We start from the raw sequence: 20591 nt of genomic DNA on the forward strand, positions 1-20591 counted from the left end.
ACGACGCGTCAAAATTAATTACAACCATATAGATTGCACGTGAGCACTATAAGACCGGACAAAAATTAGCTCTTATGAAAAATCTCCACCTATATATCACATATTATGCATGTATGCATTGCCATGACGACAAAAAAAAATGAAGCAAACTTCAAATATATAGTTGATGTAAGTGTTGAACTGAACTGAACTGAACTTTATTTGACATGCCCATGCATGCAATTGGGCTCGTCGTATAATTCACATCCAGAGGTTTACTAATACTAATTTCAAATGGCGCCATCTATTAAACTTAAAGTAATCAAAGTATACATTTGCATGGCCAGTGCATGCAAAGTGGATAAAGTTGGATAAAGTTGGATAGTCGTAACTTCCAGTTTTGAGCGAAACAACATACCAAACCAGATGCGGAGGCGTGAAACATTTACCAACATTAATTTTTAATGATACTTCCGTAGCATGATTATATATAGAAACCTTTTATTTGCGTGTTAAGTTGAAGTTTAAATTTAAAAGAACATTTTGTCTGATTTTCGCTTAAATATATGATCCATTATTGCTCGTACATACATCTGCTATGTAGCACTACACTTTCTGCAAGGGACACTTGATGGACATCTTGGCATATTTTTGAACTGCACGAACTGGTGACGCATTTTAGTGCACGATCTATACCTAATTTCCATACTGATTAAAACGCTTTTTATGCACAATTCACGCGGGTTGGCAAGTCCGTCGTCTTTCCAGAAAATCGGTACAAAATTCAGTGTCAAAAAATTTAAACCGCCGGGATGTTATTATACCAGGATATTACTTTTGATGCCGGAAAGCAAGCATTTAAGGTCATGTATTTTGCAAAAAACAACAAATTATGAAATATGTAGTAAACATGCATAGAGGTCAAGATTGTCTAACTTAATTAACAGGCGTGTCTAATGTCTTTTGCGATATCAATAGAAATTTCATTGCAGATTTTATACAGAATGCGTTTGAGTTCTTTTAGTATTATTATTAATACTTTATAGATCGGTTTATTAGCAAAAAAAATATGTCGTATTTTGACACAATTTCAAGTAACAGTGTTAAAATACCCAGAAATGTGTTTCGCACGCTGCGGGAGACATCAACGAGGCAATACTATCAGTACCTACAAAACCAATTGCAGTGGTGCTGTTCGGCGGTTGGGACAATGATTGGAACTGGTATACAGTATTTGATGGCGTACTGCAGCTGGTGCACTGAATAATAGCAAGGTTAAAAAGGTAACTGCTGCTTCTGCTTATGGTCGTGACCCCTGGGTGACTTGGTGGTGATGTGTTGTGTGGATGCTAAAAAAATATTTGAAAATTTGTTCTTGAAGCATGTTAATCAAATCAAAGTATAAAAAATAAAGATGAACTTTCCAATTACCCTTTCTCGCGATAACGTACTTTCAATTTTTTCAAACTGGTTTTAAAAGTTATAAAAACATGAAAAGCAATTTTTTAGAATCAACAGACCATTGGAAGAATAATTCCAGCCTAAATAAAGACTGTGGCCGTTATGAGGTCTCAAGCTTGCGGTTTTGAGGAAAAGTACTCCCAAAATGACGGCATATTCGTCATCGTGAAAAAGGCTAATTAGTTCACGCGGGTGGGCTACAGTGCGAGACTGCTATTTACTGTGAAAACTTTCTAAAATGGCAAACAACCTATGTCTTCTTTCAAAATCCTACAAAAAATGGGATAAATCATATAAATTCTGTAATGTGAGTTTGTCCATGATTTTAAACATTGAAAATATTAGACAGTGTTGTTGTTTGTGTTGTTGCCAGTTGTTCATTTGATCTTTACTACAAGTTTACAAACCGTAGATGAAGTACTGAGAGTGCTTGGGCCGCTCTTCAAAATATATTTTCCAGCACCAGTGTCACTGGCATTGGCACTGTGCTGTAATGTTACGATTAAAGGATTTGTTGACGAACATGGCTCGGTGTATTCTCGTAGCGTAAATGTTGCTATAAGAGAATAAATAAGTGTCACTGGCATATCAACCTCAGGACGCAGTACACGGAATCGTATAATTGATGAATATTTAATTTGAATTGAAATTATTCGATCTATGTAATAAGAAATACGAAAATTATAACTAAGATTAAGTATAAATTAAATTACATGTGCTTCGGATTAAATCCCCGTTTACATTACACTCGAATTATTAGCACGGCACGGCTAAAATGGGTACCCGTACCCATTTCATCTGTGCTCGGCCTTTGTTTTGGTAGCCTGACACTAATAAACGCCGACTTTTCGCCATTTTGTTTATTTTAGCAGAATCATTACTGCAGTACAATTGATGAATTACTAACTATATATCTTCTGTAATCAATGGCAAATACTTCAATTTCACTAACTTACAGGAGTGGGATTTGAGCATAAATTGCATAATTGAATCCTTTGCGAGTTCTAATTCCAATCACTCTTGCTCATAGCTAATAAAAATAACTCTAGTATATAGCTACAACTAGCCAATCACAATTCAGGGTACAAAATGTACATTTTAAGTTGTCTAAATCAGTTTAATAATTTCCTAATTGTGTTATCTACTGTAAATTGTAGTTAGGTGAATTGTAATAATTTGATTACAGAAGATATCAGTATAATAAGTTATAGAACTCGTATGGATAATTTCGTATTAACAGCATTCCCGAGTATACGTTCTATTACCATTATTAATTTTACTCCGAATAGCATCCAGTAATTTAATGTATTATGCTAACAATAATAAATAATGATCGTCTTAATTAATATATACTTACCATTATCTGCAGATGGGTTTAAAACGATAGATCCGTTCTCTATTATAAGATATTTTCCGATATAGTGCGCGCTTTGTATTTTGCACTGGAGTATTTTGACGAGTACAAAGATATCTTCAGCATTTGGTATATCGCATAGATCAATCCCTGAAAATTTCAGTCATATGAGATTGGTTTAATTTTGTATACTATTCTATCACATTACAACAATATCGTTAGGTTAAAAGGCCTATTTACTCCGTCATGAAGTGGATATAGCCTAATCATATAAATATTATTAATTTTGGAAAAAATCATCTCAAGCTATAAGATCCCCTTGAGGAATTAAATTGCATTGAACTCTCAGTTTTCCCAATTAAGATAGCGAATCTTATACAATCCCTTCGCATGCTGAACTGATTAGACTAGACGGGGTTGACCCACACGGCATAGTGTGCCCGATTCCATCTCAATAAACCGGAGATCTTAGTTATATGTTTAAATTATATACTAGAAGTTACTATCGCAAGGGAAGTGCTGGCATCGCAAGTCCATTTATCACATGTTGAAGAAAAACATCGGCTGTTTAAACTAAATTTGTCTACTCCATAGAGGCTTTCTGGGCTTTTTTCAAATGAATAATATTGTGAACATTGTCGTGAACAATTGTGCATTAAGTGTTAGGCGTCACTACTGTTACAGTAACAATGTTGCGACAACATATGTTTTTGCGCGTGTATTTGATACAGCATTAATTTGCTCCTGCCAGCAGCTTCAAGCGTGCTAAGAGTTAGAGCAGTTGTGAATAGACTCATCAAGGTTATTTCCGCCATATTGTCTGCGGCTGCAGGGCAAAAAAAAACTGGGTTTTAAGCTGCACGACCTGCCAATTCAGGCTTTTACATTAAGATTTAATACATATGGCGGTCACAGAATGTTTTCCTTTTTGCCACCATTTCTAACGAAGCACTGTGTTGTTGTGGCGAGACGGGATTTTATTTCAATTAATAATAGTAATACTTAATATCGTGTGTCCAGAGCCCGCAATGCTTTGCTTGCAAGTGTGAAAATTGAAGGCTATTATAAGAAGTGGGTGGCGGCTTTTCCGGGCGGCTGTCATAACGCGGGAATACAAGTCAACACAAATCGTCCTTTGTTGTGACTTCAAGCAAGTTAAACCGCTCAATAAAACGAGTGCTTCGTTAGAAATCGTTAAATTCAGTGTTCACTTGCGGTTTCCCTACGAAGTGGCAAAAACGAAAACTTTCTATGACCGCCATTCGTATTGAATCTTAAAACTCATTGTCATCGGATCAGATGGCATCTTAAAGTGGTTCGCTCATTTTAACTTGCGATTTCTGTGTGAAAAATTGACTGATTTTAATAAAAATTAAACCATTTTAAGGAGGAAATCGTCCTCAGTAGATACATCTTTTTTTAGATCGATATGTTGCCAATTCGCCATAATATTCACGTGAGTTAAGCCCGTGCTTACTCCTCGGAATGTTGTCATGCGGTTGGAAAAGGCGACAAAACTCTGATACCCTCCCCCTAGGGTAAATTTGGCCCCAAAAATCGATTCCTGATGTAAAATTGGGCCAACGGGTCAGTTCTTCGGCTTTTTTTGCCTGATTTTTTCCCGATATTTGTATTATTGTGAAATAGTATTGCCGGTGATGTGATAATTCATATCATCATGCATGTTTCTATAAAAAAATCGGCAAAAATCCTCAAAAGGCTCGATTTTGACGCTAAAGATATCAAAATAATCCTGAAAATGTGAACTAACTGTACTAAATCACTGTAACCGTTTTAGTTTGTATTTTGCGCAATATTTTACAAATTAGGCCGCTTTGATGTGTAATATTGAATAATAAATAAATCGCGTGCATTAAGCCTACAGCACACGAGAGCTATCAGCTGAGCTACGAGTTACTCGTGCCTGTTAGCGCAGCCGACAGCTCACCGTGTGCGGATAGATTTTTCTGAGTTTTCCGCCACATGCAACCTTTTCTCGCATATCAAGCATGTTTGATACAATTTAAATCGTCTTTTCAAGCTCTATCGTTTGGTGGTATTCCGGGGTCTTTAGCCCAAATACTTGCCGAGATATTTAGTTTTCTTTCTTCCCGACAATACCGGCGCGGCTCGAGGCCAGTTTTTTTTGCCCTGCAGGCAATATGACGGAAATAATCTTGCAGGGGCTCGCAGACGCAGGTAACTTCCATATATAGAACGCATACCATATATGGTTTTCGCCAGAATGAATGACAAAAATCGAGATTTCGCCTCAATATACGTGCCCAGACTCCGAGGCGTACGCGGCCAATCTCCAAATTAGTGTACTGGCTCGCTGCGCTCGCCAGCAATTAAATAACTTTTTTTAATTTTCAGTGGCGATAAATTAAATTCAGTTGGTATTAAGTCGGGTTCCAGCTAATGTTTTTAAATGTATAACATCGCATTTTTCCTCAATATGCGAGCGGTCCCGTTGTTCTCAAATTTCCGACAAGTAACAATTTTAAAACAGGACGCCTGTTTTGGCGTTAACTCCGGACACGTGCCAGTCTTCAATATAAAGCTTCTGAACATAAACAATACAGTTCATACTCATTACTCCGGCGTCAGCGACGAAGTGAAAATTCGCCGGGTTTTTTATTATTATTATTATTTTTTTTTATTATTATTTTTTGTCGTCGCAAGTGCATGTGTTTTGGCGCGAAATATAGCTACTATATTATATAGTTTTTGAAATGTGTATGTGACCGTATTTATCTACGTTACAGTTTTGTCTCCCAAGAGTTGTGGTGCACAGCTTTGGCTAATTTTCCGATGCGCGATATGATTTCGCTCGCACGAAACTGCAATTACTCCAAGAGGAAAAAATAAACCGTTTTATTGATGCTGTTCGATCAAGTTTAGATTTAATTGGGGTAAGAATTTTATTTAATACATGTAGATTCTGGTCCTACTTCATTAATATCGCTGCTATTTCGCCGTTTATTAAATATATTTTTACCCCAATTCAATCTAAACTTAATCGAACAGCATGAAAAGAACGGTTTATTTGTTCCTCTTGGAGGAATTGCCGTATCGTGCGAGCGAAATCATATCGCGCATCGGAAAATTAGCCAAAGCTGTGCACCACAACTCTTGGGGGACAAAACTGTGACGTAGATAAAAATGGTCACATACACTTTTCAAATACTAGTAAATTTCGCGCCAAAACACGCTTGCGACGACGAAAAAATAAAAAAAAAACAAAAAAACAAAACAAAAACAACAACAAAAAAACCAGGTGAATTTTCAATAAGTAATAACAATTTGTGGTAACACTACGTATATTTGTTTAGTTCAAAGCCCGTTAACCCTGGCCTTCATCAGTTCAGATTCAGTTCAGTTTATTTTCAGTTTTTATTTTCTTTTATTAAGTATTTGCAATGATGAAGGCCAGGAAAACTTTGCTCTAAACAAATGTACGTGGTGTTCCCACATGGCACATGCAAATTGATTATTTAACTTATTTCACTATGCAAAATTTGAAGAATGTTAAGTATAACAATCAGGCTGGAAGGAAAGGATGTGTTAGTCAGTTGGTGACCCGAAAACCCGCCAAAATTGCATACCTTTATTGTCCAAAATTACCGTCTCGTCTACCGTTGATCGCTCCGCGTTTACCACTGATGATTCCGCGTTTACCATTGACGACTCTGCGATTAAATTTAGCACTGATGGCTCTGGCCGCTCTGTGTTTACCACTGATGATTCTGCGTTTACCATTGACGACTCTGCGATTAAATTTAGCACTGATGGCTCTGGCCGCTCTGTGTTTACCACTGATGATTCTGCGTTTACCATTGACGACTCTGCGATTAAATTTAGCACTGATGGCTCTGGCCGCTCTGTGTTTACCACTGATGATTCTGCGTTTACCATTGACGACTCTGCGATTAAATTTAGCACTGATGGCTCCGGCCGCTCTGTGTTTACCACTGATGACATTGCGCCTGCTCTGAATAATTTCTATAATATGCCAGCGTGTTTCACATCACCCCAATTTTACAATTTCACATGCAGATATTACTGACGACGTATACATATATATATATATATACAAGGTGCATGCACGATACAATTCTGTCGAAGCTTATTCACTTTTGACACATAGAATATAGCGAATATAACTGAAACTGAATGTCCGATAATAATCTCGCATTTTGATCGACATGCAGGAATTTTTAATTCCTTTGACCCATCTGAGTTATCACAAAAAAAGTCAGATTTCACAATAATGGAGGAACCACACTGAGCGCGCAGGGTTAAACTATATGATCTCGGTATATAGAATGCATTTGAAGAAGAAAAACCGCAGTCAAACATGACTAAAACGCAGAACACAGCAAGGTTAAGAAATAAGGAAATAAAGATACGATTAGATAAGGGGTTTCAATTCTGTATCTCATACCCATATTATAGCTAATATTGATAAAAATTTACTGAAAATATACTTACCATGTACAATTTGCTATTAAAACTACTATTTATTATGCGTAGTAGATTCATGTTCACCGAAGCTTCTGAAATTATTGGGTGACCATTCAGTAAGAAGATGACATCATTCTTCCTATAATAATATATTCAATTTCAATTAATTCAATTGTTCAATTAATATATTATCTTTTTTTCTTCTGCAATCAACCTGCATTAATGTAACCATGTGGATATCAGTTTATAAGTAAGGCTGCCTCTCCTGGAATAAATTTAATAAATTTGGTACAATTATTAAAATCAGATTGGCTGTTTTATATGTATCCGACCGAACCAGACCTGTAAGCAAGGTCACACTGGATACCTAACCATGCACTAAAAACATGCACTAAAAAGTAAAAACCTTGGGCCGGTTGTTCAAAAGCCGGTTAGCTTATAACTCTTCATGGGCAAAAGCAAATCTTCACGTTAATGTTTTTAATCGCTTGTTTACAAAGTTGAATATCTTTTTTCATAAATATTTTCTGATTGAAAGAAGTAATATTTTCTAAAGTTTTAAAACAAACAGTGGTTCAGAAGCACATATAAACTAAAAGACTGGATTAAAATTTAACCCATGCATGCAGGGTTAGCGCTAACCTAGCTTTGAACAACTGGCCCCTGACGATAATTGCTGGCTAAAAAATAATGCTATAAATAAATTTAGTCTATATATTTGCACGTCTATCTTGGATCGGTATTTTGCTAAAACACATAGAGTAGTACCTCAAGCCAAAGCCATGAAAATATGTTCCAAAATCAACTCTATTAACTCTAATTCCTTCTTTTGTTACCACCCTGTTCTTATTTGCATCTTGCATGATTTGCCGTTCACCGCCAGGAAATTCTTCCATATTCAGTGTAACTTCAACAATTTCCTTGTCCAGTTCCATGCCCATCTTAGATACAAATTTGGCAGCTTGAGACTCAAAGAACCCTTCATTGCTGTCTGGTGTCTTTGGCTCATTGACATTGTCTCGTTTTTTCTGCAGGAGAATAGATTAAAAGATATTTCAGGGTGAATCACGATATTTTAGTCAGAGTATACTATATGTTTACAGACTAGAGTAAGTTCTGATGCATAAAAACGGCTATCTCCTAACTTCAACAATTTCCTTGTCCAGTTCTACGCCCATGTTAGGTACAAATTCGGCAGCTTGGGACTCAAAGAACTCTTCATTGCTGTCTGGTTTCTGATTTCTTGATTGATTGCCATTGCCATTATTGTTTCTTTTTTTCTGCAGGAGAAAATGAATGAAAAAATTCTTTAAGGGCGAATCATGACATTTTATAGTCACTATATATTGTGTACAGACTAGATAAGATCCTACCGCCATAACATATTTTTCAATAAACGTATGCATTCAGGGCCCACGTAGTTATGTCTATACGCACAGACAAATCTCAATGACTCAGAATTTTTTCTTTTGAGATAAGTCAATGTATTGATCATTATTTTAGTTTACTTTCCTCTAGATCTATTTTGCCAAACGCTAAAAATGTTTTTGACAACTTAAAAGTTGCTATGGTATATGATATAAATTTTTATTGCGGCTAGAAGAGCGCTCATGAAACGCATTCATGCAGTTATAAGGTACTTCATAAGAATTAAGATAGCTGTATCTATATATTAGTTATATACGGTTAACATGCAAGCATTATAGGCAGTGAAATATTATTTATCAGTTATCTATAACGTATTTAGTTATCTACTGAACAAAACACAAAATGCCAGTGAAATTTCAGGAAGCATATGTATGTTTGTATTTTTTTAAATAATGTAAAGTCGGTTCTGCGCATATATGCCGCGCATCAACACATTCCATCAGTGGGGGAGCAACTTTTGGAATGTTAATGATATGCGATATTAGCGCGTTGTATTACAAACGGACAGTTAATTCGGTTCAGCCAGTATGGAATGTCGAAATATTTTGCGCCGGACAGCTAAAATTTCACAACGAATTATGCGCCAAAATCGTCAATATTTTTGCGCTGAAAAAAAAAGTAAAGTACGCGCAAAACTACCTACAAACTGAGGCTAAACTGAGCTAAGACTGCTCAGTTGAACGGCATGAGCGATGAAGGCTAGATTTAGCTTACTGACTTAAAACTGTAAAAATGTACATTTTATAATTGCATATTTAGCAAACTAAGAAAAATGTGCGCCGAAATACGAAAATTTTAAATTTTACACCAAATTTTGCACACCAAACATTATTATGCAAAATTGCACAACAAATATTAAGACTGCACGCCGGACATGTCCAGCGTAGGTCTTCTACATTCTATACTGGAGTTCAGGAGCACAATTATTTTATTTTATGTCGCAAGGCGAAGAGTTTCGAATTGCGAGTGACGAAGATAAGGCTGCTAGAAAAAAGCAATATTGCTGAAAGGAATGCTTCACAAATATATTTGTTGAATGAGGAGCTGAAAGGAATGCTTCACAAATTTATTTGTTGAATGAGGACCCGAGATGGCGAGGTTATTTGTCGTCGCTACAGATGCTACTTTATCCTTTGTCCTACAATTACAAATATATAAAGCTTTAAATTATTTACAAGCTTCGCTTTATATCTTCTTTAAAATATAATAATATTTTCTTCAAAATATAATATAAAATATATAGCTCGCTCGACAGCCAGTCGAGCGAGAACGAGAAGAAAATAAGAAACTGAATTAAAACGACACATAGGTCATGTAAAGATTATATAACAAACGTAAACAAACATTGTTATGCAGATACAACATGCTGCATGTACTTACTCTAAACCTTTTCAAAAAAGGCATTGCTCAAGTAAAAATCCTGCCCTCGTCAAAGTTTGCCTCGCCCTTCTCTCTTGAAATCCAAAGACTAATTAACTGAAAGTTGAAAAATCCGAACATTTAACAGTACAGGAACTTCCCGTTTTGAGCGGAAGTTTATTTATGGATGAAAGACAAAACAAACAAAATACCATGTCACATGCAGTGATGTGAAAAATGACGATAAATACATGCATTCTATATGTTTGTATTGTGAGGGTTTCTACAGACCCACATAAGAGAACGTTTCCTAAGCTATGGTCCTTAATTAACCTTGTTTCTGCAATCCCGCATGTTTATATTTGTATTTACTTCGTCGATATAATCATTTAACATTGCATGATGACCCTTTTCAGCTTCATGATTGATAAGACCCATGTTTTCATAGATATCTCTATTCGCGCACCTAGGCCTGCTGGGGATTGTGCTTCTGCAAGAAACGTTTGATATAAGGCGAAAGAGCCCAGATGTGCGCTCATATGTGACTCAAAACTCATGTGGTGCTTAAAATTTCTTGGCTGACATCAAACCAGACCGTATATGTTGACCGGATGTTGTACTGTATCATGTTGATCTGAAACACGTTGAAACACGCAATAATTTAAAAAGTGTTGACCCTTGCATGAACAGCTTGACGTCTAAAGTTCCGTCTGAACAAAACTTAGTATTATATTGTTCATAGTGGCAGCAATTTGTATTGTTTTAGCGAGCAAAGTTTATATTTTATGGACTATCTTGTTATGTTTGAAGCACTTGATATTTCTTGGGTTTTTCCGTGAACTCGAGCTTCCTGTCGCATTAGTGAACTTTTTTCTTGAAATTGGAATCTCAAAATTGACGGAAGTCGGAAGTGCAACAAAAGATTCCTTTCTACTCTACATTATACAGCCTACAGGGTGAATAAAAACGCAGCACTAAGTATTCGTAAATACCCTGAGAAACCAAGTGTCTCTCTCTGGTAAAAACCAAGAAATTGTAGTGATTATTGTCAGTCACTGGTTGTGAGTCAACTGCATGATTTGCAACTGTCGCAAAATAAATGAATTTACTTCAGTTGTTTCAGGATGCTCAAGTATCCCGCATATTCTTGCGCTACTGGAGATAAAGTGAAATTTAGTGACAATTAAGTCTACTGTCCACTACACTTTATGTTGTCTCGCTATAATAAAATTTATCCTGATAATATTTTGAATTAGACATTTATTTCAGAATGATAAAAAAGTTAATAATGATTAGTAACGCTATAGGTGTATCGTAATTTGCATGAGGGTATTTGTATGCAGTGCATAGTAGGAGTAGGTGGATTGTGATTTGTGAGGTGCATTTTCACTAGACAATGCATATAAACATATCCTTATGTTACTGTACTCTGGTCATTTATTTTATAGTGGCACTTCTTTATGACGCAACTTCACACATATGCATAGCTAAAATAAGCTTTGTCAACTAGCTATAATATATTTTATTGTTCCGGACTATTTCCTCAAAAAAAAATGCTTGGGAATCAGGCGTTTCTTACGCAATTACACCATTTTAAAGCATATATCTGTGAGTTACAAATCGCATTTTTGAGGCATGCATGCATTGCCATGACAACTTGACTAGAATGACCAAAAAAAATGAAGCAAACTTCAAATATATAGTTGATATAAGTGTTGACATGCCATGCATGTAATTGGGCTCGTGGTATAATTCACATCCAGAGGTTTTCTAATACTAATTTCAAATGACGCCAGCTATTAACCTGAAAGTTATCAAAGTATATTTCTGGGGCCGGTGCTCGAAATGTGGATAAAGGTGGATAAAGTTGGATACTGCATGGAATGTCGTAACTTCCAGTTTTGAGCGGAACAACATACCAAACCAGATGCGGAGGCGTGAAACATTTACCAATATTAAATTTTTAATGATACTTCCGTAGCATGATTATATATAGAAACCTTTTATTTGGGTTTTAAGTTGAACTTAAATTTAAAAGAAAATTTTGTCCGATTTTCGCGTAAATATATGATCCATTATTGCTCGTACATACATCTGCTATGTAGCACTACACTTTCTGCAAGGGACACTTGATGGACATCTTGGCATATTTTTGAACTGCACGAACTGGTTACGCATTTTAGTGCACGATCTATACCTAATTTCCATACTGATTAAAACGCTTTTCATGCACGATTCACGCGGGTTGGCAAGTCCGTCGTCTTTCCAGAAAATCGGTACAAAATTCAGTGTCAAAAAAATAATAATACCAGGATATTACTTATGATGCAGGAAAGCAAGCATTTCGGAAAACTGAAATTTGAGGTCATGTATTTTGCAAAAAACAACAAATTATGAAATATGTAGTAAACATGCATAGAAGTCAAGATTGTCTAACTTAATTAACAGGCGTGTCTAATGTTATTTGCGATATGAATAGAAATTTCATTGCAGGCTTAATGCGTTTGAGTTATTCTAGTATTATTATTAACACTTTATAGATCGGTTTATTAGCGAAAATATGTGTCGTATTTTGACATTATTTCAAGTAACAGTGTCAAAATAGCCAGAAATGTGTTTCGCACTGTGTGGGAGACATCAACGAGGCGTGACCACTAGTACCTTCAAAACCAATTGCAGTGGTGCTGTTCGGTTGGAACTGGTATACAGTATTTGATGGCGAACTGCAACTGTTGCACTGAATAATAGCAACGTTAAAAAGGTAACTGCTGGTTCTGTTTATGGTCGTGACCCCTGGGTAACTTGATAGTGGTTGATCGTGTGGATCCTAAAAGAATATTCGAAAATATGTTCTTGAAGCATGTTAATCAAACTGATTGATATAAGTATTATGAAATATAACTGAACTGCCTAATTAGGTCACGGGTGTGCTACAGTGTGAGACTGCTATTTACTGTGAAAACTTTCTAAAATGGCAAACAACTTGTGCCTTTTTTTAAAATCTCACAATAAATGGAATGAATTATATAAAATTCTGTATATAATAATGTGAGTTTATCGATAATTTTAAACATTGAAAATATTAGACAGTGTTGTTGCCATTGTTCTTTTGATCTTTAAACAAGTTTACAAACCGTAGATGAAGTACTGAGAGAGTTTGAGCCGCTCTTGAAAATATATTTTCCAGCACCAGTGGAAAATCGGCATATCAGCCTCAGGACGCAGTACACGGAATCGTATAATTGGTGGAATATTTAATTTGAATTGAAATTATTCGATCTATGTAATAAGAAATAAGAAAATTATACTGACTAAGATTAAGTATAAATTAAATTACATGTGCTTCGCATTAAATCCCCGTTTACATTACACTCGAATTATTGGCACGGCACGGCTAAAATGGGTACCCGTATACCCATTTCATCTGTGCTCGGCCTTTGTTTTGGTAGCCTGAACACTAATAAACGCTGACTTTTCGCTATTTTGTTTATTTTATCTTCTGTAATGAATGGCAAATACTGCAATTTCACTGGCTTACAGGAATGTGATTTGAGCATAAATTGCATAATTGCATCCTTTGCGAGTTCTAATTCCAATCACTCTTGCTCATAGCTAATAAAAATCACTTGGTACAAAATATGCATTTTAAGTCCTAATTGTATTATCTACTGTAAATTGTAGTTAGATAAATTTTAATAATTTGATTACAGAAGATATCAGTATAATGAATTATAGAACTGGTATATATATGGGTAATTTCGTATTAATAGCACTCCCTAGTACTAGTATTCGTTCTATTACCATTATTAATTGTACTCCAAATAGATCTAGTAATTTTATTATGTTAATAATATTAATAACAATAATAAATAATGATCGTCTTAACTTAATTGTAATCGTAATTAATATAATATACTTACCACCATCTGCAGATGAGTTTCTTAAAACGATAGATTCGTTGTTCTCTATTATAAGATATTTTCCGATATGGTGCGCGCTTTGTATGCTGCACTGGAGTGTATTGATGAGTACAAAGATATTTTCAACATTTGGTATATCGCATAGATCAATCCCTGAAACCATATGAGATTGTTTTAATTTTGTATACTATTCTATTACTTTACAAATTATCGTAACTGCAAAACTTAGTGATTGACGGCTTGGATCATAGGACTGAAAAAGCACCTTTTTAACGTGATTTTCAGTTTACTCATGTCATACGGCTGTATTCTAAAAGCTCACTCACACTCACACTCAAGTTAAACTCGAGTGAGCTGCTCCCAAGTGTGATTGAAGTGTGAGAATAAGTGGAGTGTGAGTATAACTTTGCACTTTGAAAGGGGTTACTCATTTGTTAAGCAAACTGGTCAAATTGGTTCAAAAAGCTTACTCAAGTGTGACTAACTGGAGTGCAGTTCAGTAAACAATCATGTATATAAGAGTTTGATTTTCTCAGCTGTGTCCAAAGACAACGTTCAGTGAGATGTCCCAAGGCAGGCAGTATTTTTCACAACTAGAAAAGTCACTTCTTACAGAGTTTATAGTGGCAAAATACAAAGACGTCCTGGAAAGTAAAAGAAATTATTTTAGGAACAATATCCCAGAAAAACGCGTTGTGGGAAACGTTATCGCAAGAATTAGAAATTAGCCACTGTCGCCCAGTAAAATACCATGAATGTCCCCTCGTTCAAACTTTGCACATAAGCGACTGTTCTGATAAAAAATTCTCGCATCGTGAACGCTACCTGACCAGCGTGTGACAATATTATTTAGAATTTCTAAACTGATTTGCTCCGGAAACAACTTGCACGTTAATGGAAAGATACCCTTTTCGATTTCGATACAGTTCTGCATTTTGACCCCTGGGAGATGTAATTTTAACGTGGGTGCAGTCTATTGCTCCAACAACGTTGGGAAATCCACCAACCCGCCAGAAATTAAGCTTGCTTTGCTGTAGCATATTCTCATTAGGGAATGTTATGTGATTATTCTTTAGACGAGCAATAGCTTCCGACACGCGTTTTATAATGCGACTTGCTGATGACTGGGATATTTCACATAAGTCAGCACATGCTAACTGGAACGTACCAGTCGCATAAAATCGGAGAGTTATCAGCAGTTGAATATCAGCGGGAGTAGGTCTTCCCCTGTCGTTATGTGCAGGTATATGTGGTCGAATAATTCGCAGCAACTCCTGAAAAGCATCCTTTGTAAACCTATATCTCCTTCTAAATTGCTCATCGTCATACGTGTCTATATTGAACGTATATGTCTTCCGTTTATTTCTGTTATTGAATATAATATTATCGACGGCATTCAGTCTATTTAGCCATCTGCCGGCCATGTTTTTATGACATACACACTCATGAGGGCAGGTCAAGGGAGGTATACATTTCACTCACACTTCACTCCATTTTTAGGCCTCATTGGAGGGTGAGTAACGTCTTTGAATGACTGGAGGGTGAGTGTAACAATCAACTCAATGAGTTCGAGGGGGATCTCATTGAGTTGTAAGTTTCACTCATTGAGCATAAGCGTCCACTCGTTAAGTGTGAGTGTGAGTGAGCTTTTAGAATACAGGCGATAGACTGACACACCAAGAACCTATATTTCGTGCCGGCGATCGTTGGGTTAAAGGGTCTGTTTACCCCGATATAAATATACTATTAATTTTGGAAAAATCATCTCAAGCTATTTTCCTAATTAAGATAGCGAATCTCATACAATCCCTTGCTGAACTGATTAGACATTTAGACTATATAAGGTTGACCCAGACGGCATAGTGTGGATTCAATCTTAATAAACCGGAGATCTTATAGTTACGTTTAAAATATATATTGAATACCTTTTTTTTATTTTCAGGGGCAATAAATTGAATTCAGTTGGTATTAGGTCAGGTTCCAGCTAATGTTTTTATAAATGTATAACATCACACTTTTCCTAAATATGCGACCGGCCCCGTTGTTCTCATATTTCCGACACTAGTACACTACGTATATTGGTTTAGTGCAAAGCTTTCAGCCTGTTAACCCTGGCCTTCATCAGTCCACTTAACTTTTTAATTCGTTTAGATCACTAGTTTTTATCACAGTTTATACGCGATAAGTTTGCTGGCTTACGCTTTAACGGTTATAAGAAAATTTTAATATTTTTTAATTAACCGGCAATAAGTTAATTAATAAGCCGGATTCAGTTCAGTTTATTGCAATGATGAAGGCCAGGAAAACTTTGCTTCAAAGTCTAAACAAATATACGTGGTGTTCCCACATGCAAATTGATTATTTCACTTATTTCACTATTGAAAGTTTGAAGAAAAATTTGAAGAACAATCAGGCTGAAAGAATGTGTTTGTCAGTTGGTGACCCGACAACCCGCCAAAATTGCATACCTTGATTGTTCAATATTACCACTGATGAATTTTGGTTTACCACTGATGGCTGTGCGTTTAGCACCATTTGCTCTGCCCTTACCACTGATGGTTCTGCCCTTACCACTGATGGCTCTGCCCTTACCACTGATGGCTCTGCCCTTACCACTGATGGTTCTGCCCTTACCACTGATGGCTCTGCCCTTACCACTGATGGCTCTGCCCTTACCACTGATGGCCTTGCCCTTACCACTGATGGCCTTGCCCTTACCACTGATGGTTCTGCCCTTACCACTGATGGCTCTGCCCTTACCACTGATGGCTCTGCCCTTACCACTGATGGCCTTGCCCTTACCACTGATGGCTCCGCGTTAACCACTGATGGCATCGCGTCTTTTCTGTATAATTCCTATAATATGTTCAAACGTATTTTACATTACTCGTATTTTACAATTTCATGCAGATATTATATACACAGACGACGCGTAAAGCATTGATTATCCGCTCCAGGCTAAATAGATTCGAAGCGTTTTTTGATAGGCTTAAATTAAGGCCGTGTTCCACCAAGCTTATTTTTTCAGGGGGGCTAGAGTACCCTTACAGGGGGGGGGGTTATCTGGCTTTTTAATTAACTTATTGCCGTTTAATTAGTCCCCCTGCTCTCCCTGTGGCGCCACCCCTGCATGATGCAATCACATCACCGGATTAAGATATCGCCTCCAGATACGCAAATAAATTCGGCTAACAGAAAACAACCTTCATTTTAATTAAGACTAGCTGCTTATATACAGGGTATCCTAAAAAGAAGCCGATATTTTGTCTTTCGGAATTTAAAATGGTTTTAAACTGAACAGAAACAGAAACAGAATATATATATATATATATATATATATATATATATATATATATATATATATATATATATATATATATATTGAACATGATTTGCTCCAAAGTAAATTTAGAGTTGCAACACAGGTAATAATATAGGCAAAAATGTTCTCCGTGTTTACCATACTTATTCAAACCTAAGAATGTAAATTTGTCCCTTTCCCTCACCAGCTCACTCATTACGAGTGCCTAGGCCTTGGGACCCTATAGGAGGCGGTTTAAAAGGAGAAAGGAACACACACACAACCCAAGCCATACATATATATATTTATATTAAATTATATATATATAGCATGCACGATACAATTCTGTCGGAACTAAAAATTTTCTCCGTAAAATATATCAACATTCCAAATCGTGAGAGGAGACTCGAGAACGCGGAAAAACCCACGCCTTCTTCAATTATAAGCTGTTTTTACATCAAGATGTTGAAACATGGATAAGAAACTTCGCTATTGTCGCCACGGTTGTCTCGTATATATATATTTATTAGGGAGTCTTCCTATATACGGTAAAAACCAGGGTAAAAAAGGTCAGACCGGTCCTGTTGTAGTTTCAGTACAGACAGATTACTGGTATTTTAGAGTGTTTTGAAAAAAATCTGCATTCAGATTTAATGTTATGTTCCTCCTCATGTTCCGCGATCTTGGCTTCACTGACTCATTAATGAGGGAAAGTCACAGAGCTAGCGTTCCAGTTTTATTTGAGTTCTGGTATCAGCATGACTAACATGAATGCAAGGCTGGTCACACTAGCGGAGTAAAATGTTCCCTGCCGCATCCCTGTAACATACTCATGCACATAAATTCTATATATCTATGATTTTAAAGATATTTTATTTGTGTATTTTGAAATTAACGACGATTTAAAGCCCCGGTCAAACGAGAATGAAAGTTGAGAAGCGAGAGTCGACCGGATGTTACCGCTCGCGGCTCGCGTAGCCGGAACTATTTTGTTTTTATTTTGTACTATTTTGCTGAGCCTGCAACTACAAAATGCAAAAAACTAGCTGTTTTGTAATTCCCTCATTCTCTTTTGTAATTCTTCATCGACTCTTACCAAAATTTTGATCAGTTCAAAGTGGGTGAGAGTTGTTCACATGCAGAGTGCAATCAGTGCATGTATTGATGAGATGAGTGTATCGAGAGTTCGATGTCAAACGCTAGCGAGAGTTTCAACTCTCATCAACTCATGCTCGTTTCACCGGGACATAACTGCAAAAAATGTTGTTGAAAGTTTCACACGCCAGCCCCAGGCGTCTACAAGTGCACATGTTATTGTGCGAACCTTTGAATTATAAAACAGGTGCAGGGCTGGCATCGGAAAATAGATACTTTTTGTCATCATCACTTGTGTTTCATGTAATTATGTTATGTTTTATAATGGGCAACTGCTCTATACATGCACTGCACATGCGTATTGTATCTGCGAAGAGTTGGGTGCTGAGCGGTTCCCTGCAGAGCATATACCCCCCTTTGAAAAGCCGGATCTTGGATAAAGTCGAATAGGACAAATACTGATTATCATGCAGCTGGATCCTAATCTGTCCAAGACATATACTCAGTTTACCGTGCAGATTTTGAGCTGGGTCCTGAGAGTAGGCTTGACCATAGCTAGAACATATACACCATTTAGAGCTGGGTTCTAGTCCCTGCAAGACACATACTCTGAGTTCAGACCTGGGAAGTAAGGTCAGGAAAATATAAGTAATATTTTATATTATATACACTGATCTTGCTCAGTGCATATGCTAGAGGTATATAGATCTTTACGCCAGGTTCCCGAAATTCTGTAAACAAAATCTTGAGATATATCTCACCAATCCCCAAGACACCGAAAAATGCAATCGAAATCGCCGCTCAAATCATAGTTTCATCTTGTGTTGGTAATTTCCGTGTTACTTTGGAATTACATGGATATCTAACCGAGTGATTCACTCACTATATAGCTGCATCGTTATACAGGTGCGCTCATAAGTTATTGGACACCTTGTTTTTCACAGATATGTTCCCTTACGCAAGCTCAAGGAAAAAGCAAACAAGGTTTTTTCCTCCCAGGATTTTAACTCAATACAGCAAAGTTCATGCCGATAATGTTTTACTGTCTTGCTTTAGAGCCCCATATACTACAGACTTTCAATTTTGGGACAGGTTAAAAAATGCACGTCTGGCAGAACTACTGTAACGTCGTTGACCTCCCACAATTAATGGGCCCCAAGTTTCATTTAAATATTTCAAAAAATCCGAGGAATTCAACTTAGTGCACGAGATGATCAAGCCATGGAACGCAAGAAAGATGTGAAGAAGGTTGCTGCTGGGAAACGGTTAACCGAGGAGACCAAGTGGCGAGTTATTTTCTTGAAGAAAGAAGGTCAGTTGAGCAACCGACAGATTGCTTCACGATGCAGGGTTAGTCCTTCAACTGTATCGAATCTCTGGGCGAAGTATAGGGAGACTGGAAGTATGGCGGAGCGCAACGACAGACGAGCGGGACGGCCAAGAAAAACAACACCAAGGCAAGACCGAGCCGTGGTACGTTCAAGTGAACGCGATAGGTTTAAAACTGCTCCTCAGCTTAGACGGGATCTTATACAAGCAGGAACAGATTTGTCTTTGCCAACCATCAAGAGGCGTTTGGGTGATGCTAACCTTAATGGACGGGTAGCACGTAAAAAGCCATTGATAAGCGAGACTAATGCACAAGCACGTTTGTCGTACGCTTTGTTAAAGAAAGACTGGACAACTGAGCAGTGGAACAAAGTCATGTGGTCAGACGAAAGCAATTTTACAATTTTTCCCAATAGTGGTAAAGTTTATGTGAGACGGCGAACTGGTGAAGAGTATAGAAGAGAGTGTCTGAAACCCACTGTCAAACATGGAGGTGGAAAAATAATGGTCTGGGGCTGTGTAAGCGGTGCTGGTGGAATGGGAAAACTTAAAAGGATAGAAGGAAAGGTCGATGCAGAGGTTTATTACGATATTCTACGACACCAAATGGCACCCACAATGACACGCCAGGGTGGGAGACAATCATTTATTTTTATGCAAGACAATTAATGCATGTCCATACTGCTAAGAAAATTCATAATTTTCTAGAGCGAAATGGCTATGATGTTCTGGGCAATCCTGCGCAATCCCCTGATTTGAATCCTTTAGAGAACATTAGGTGGGCAATAGAAAAAGCACTGTTAGATAAACTGCTTCCTTCTAATGCTGACGACTTGTTTGACAAAATTAAAGAAGTATGGGACAACTATCCCACTGATGAACTTCTTAAGTACATCGC

At 36.9% G+C, this 20591-nt stretch overlaps 1 protein-coding gene and 1 long non-coding RNA gene across 2 annotated transcripts; both read right to left on the minus strand.

Moving 5' to 3' along the window:
* Positions 1-916: 916 nt before the first annotated feature.
* LOC114528241 lies at positions 917-3746 on the minus strand. The gene is made up of 3 exons (XR_003687475.1): positions 2798-3746; positions 1848-1996; positions 917-1328 (listed from the first exon to the last, which is right to left on the minus strand). It is a non-coding gene; the product is annotated as an uncharacterized LOC114528241 (long non-coding RNA).
* Positions 3747-6123: 2377 nt separating this feature from the next.
* LOC114528294 lies at positions 6124-10165 on the minus strand. Its single transcript, XM_028549934.1, has 5 exons — positions 10070-10165; positions 8407-8541; positions 8030-8289; positions 7289-7400; positions 6124-6799 (listed from the first exon to the last, which is right to left on the minus strand). Exons 1-5 carry the CDS (start codon positions 10091-10093, stop codon positions 6362-6364), a joined length of 969 nt encoding a protein of 322 aa, XP_028405735.1. The 5' UTR covers positions 10094-10165; the 3' UTR covers positions 6124-6361.
* Between the last annotated feature and the right edge of the window lie 10426 nt (positions 10166-20591).

This window comes from Dendronephthya gigantea, unplaced genomic scaffold, assembly GCF_004324835.1.
Source record: "Dendronephthya gigantea isolate DGI-Jeju-01 unplaced genomic scaffold, DenGig_1.0 000048F, whole genome shotgun sequence".
Lineage (NCBI taxonomy): Eukaryota > Metazoa > Cnidaria > Anthozoa > Malacalcyonacea > Nephtheidae > Dendronephthya > Dendronephthya gigantea.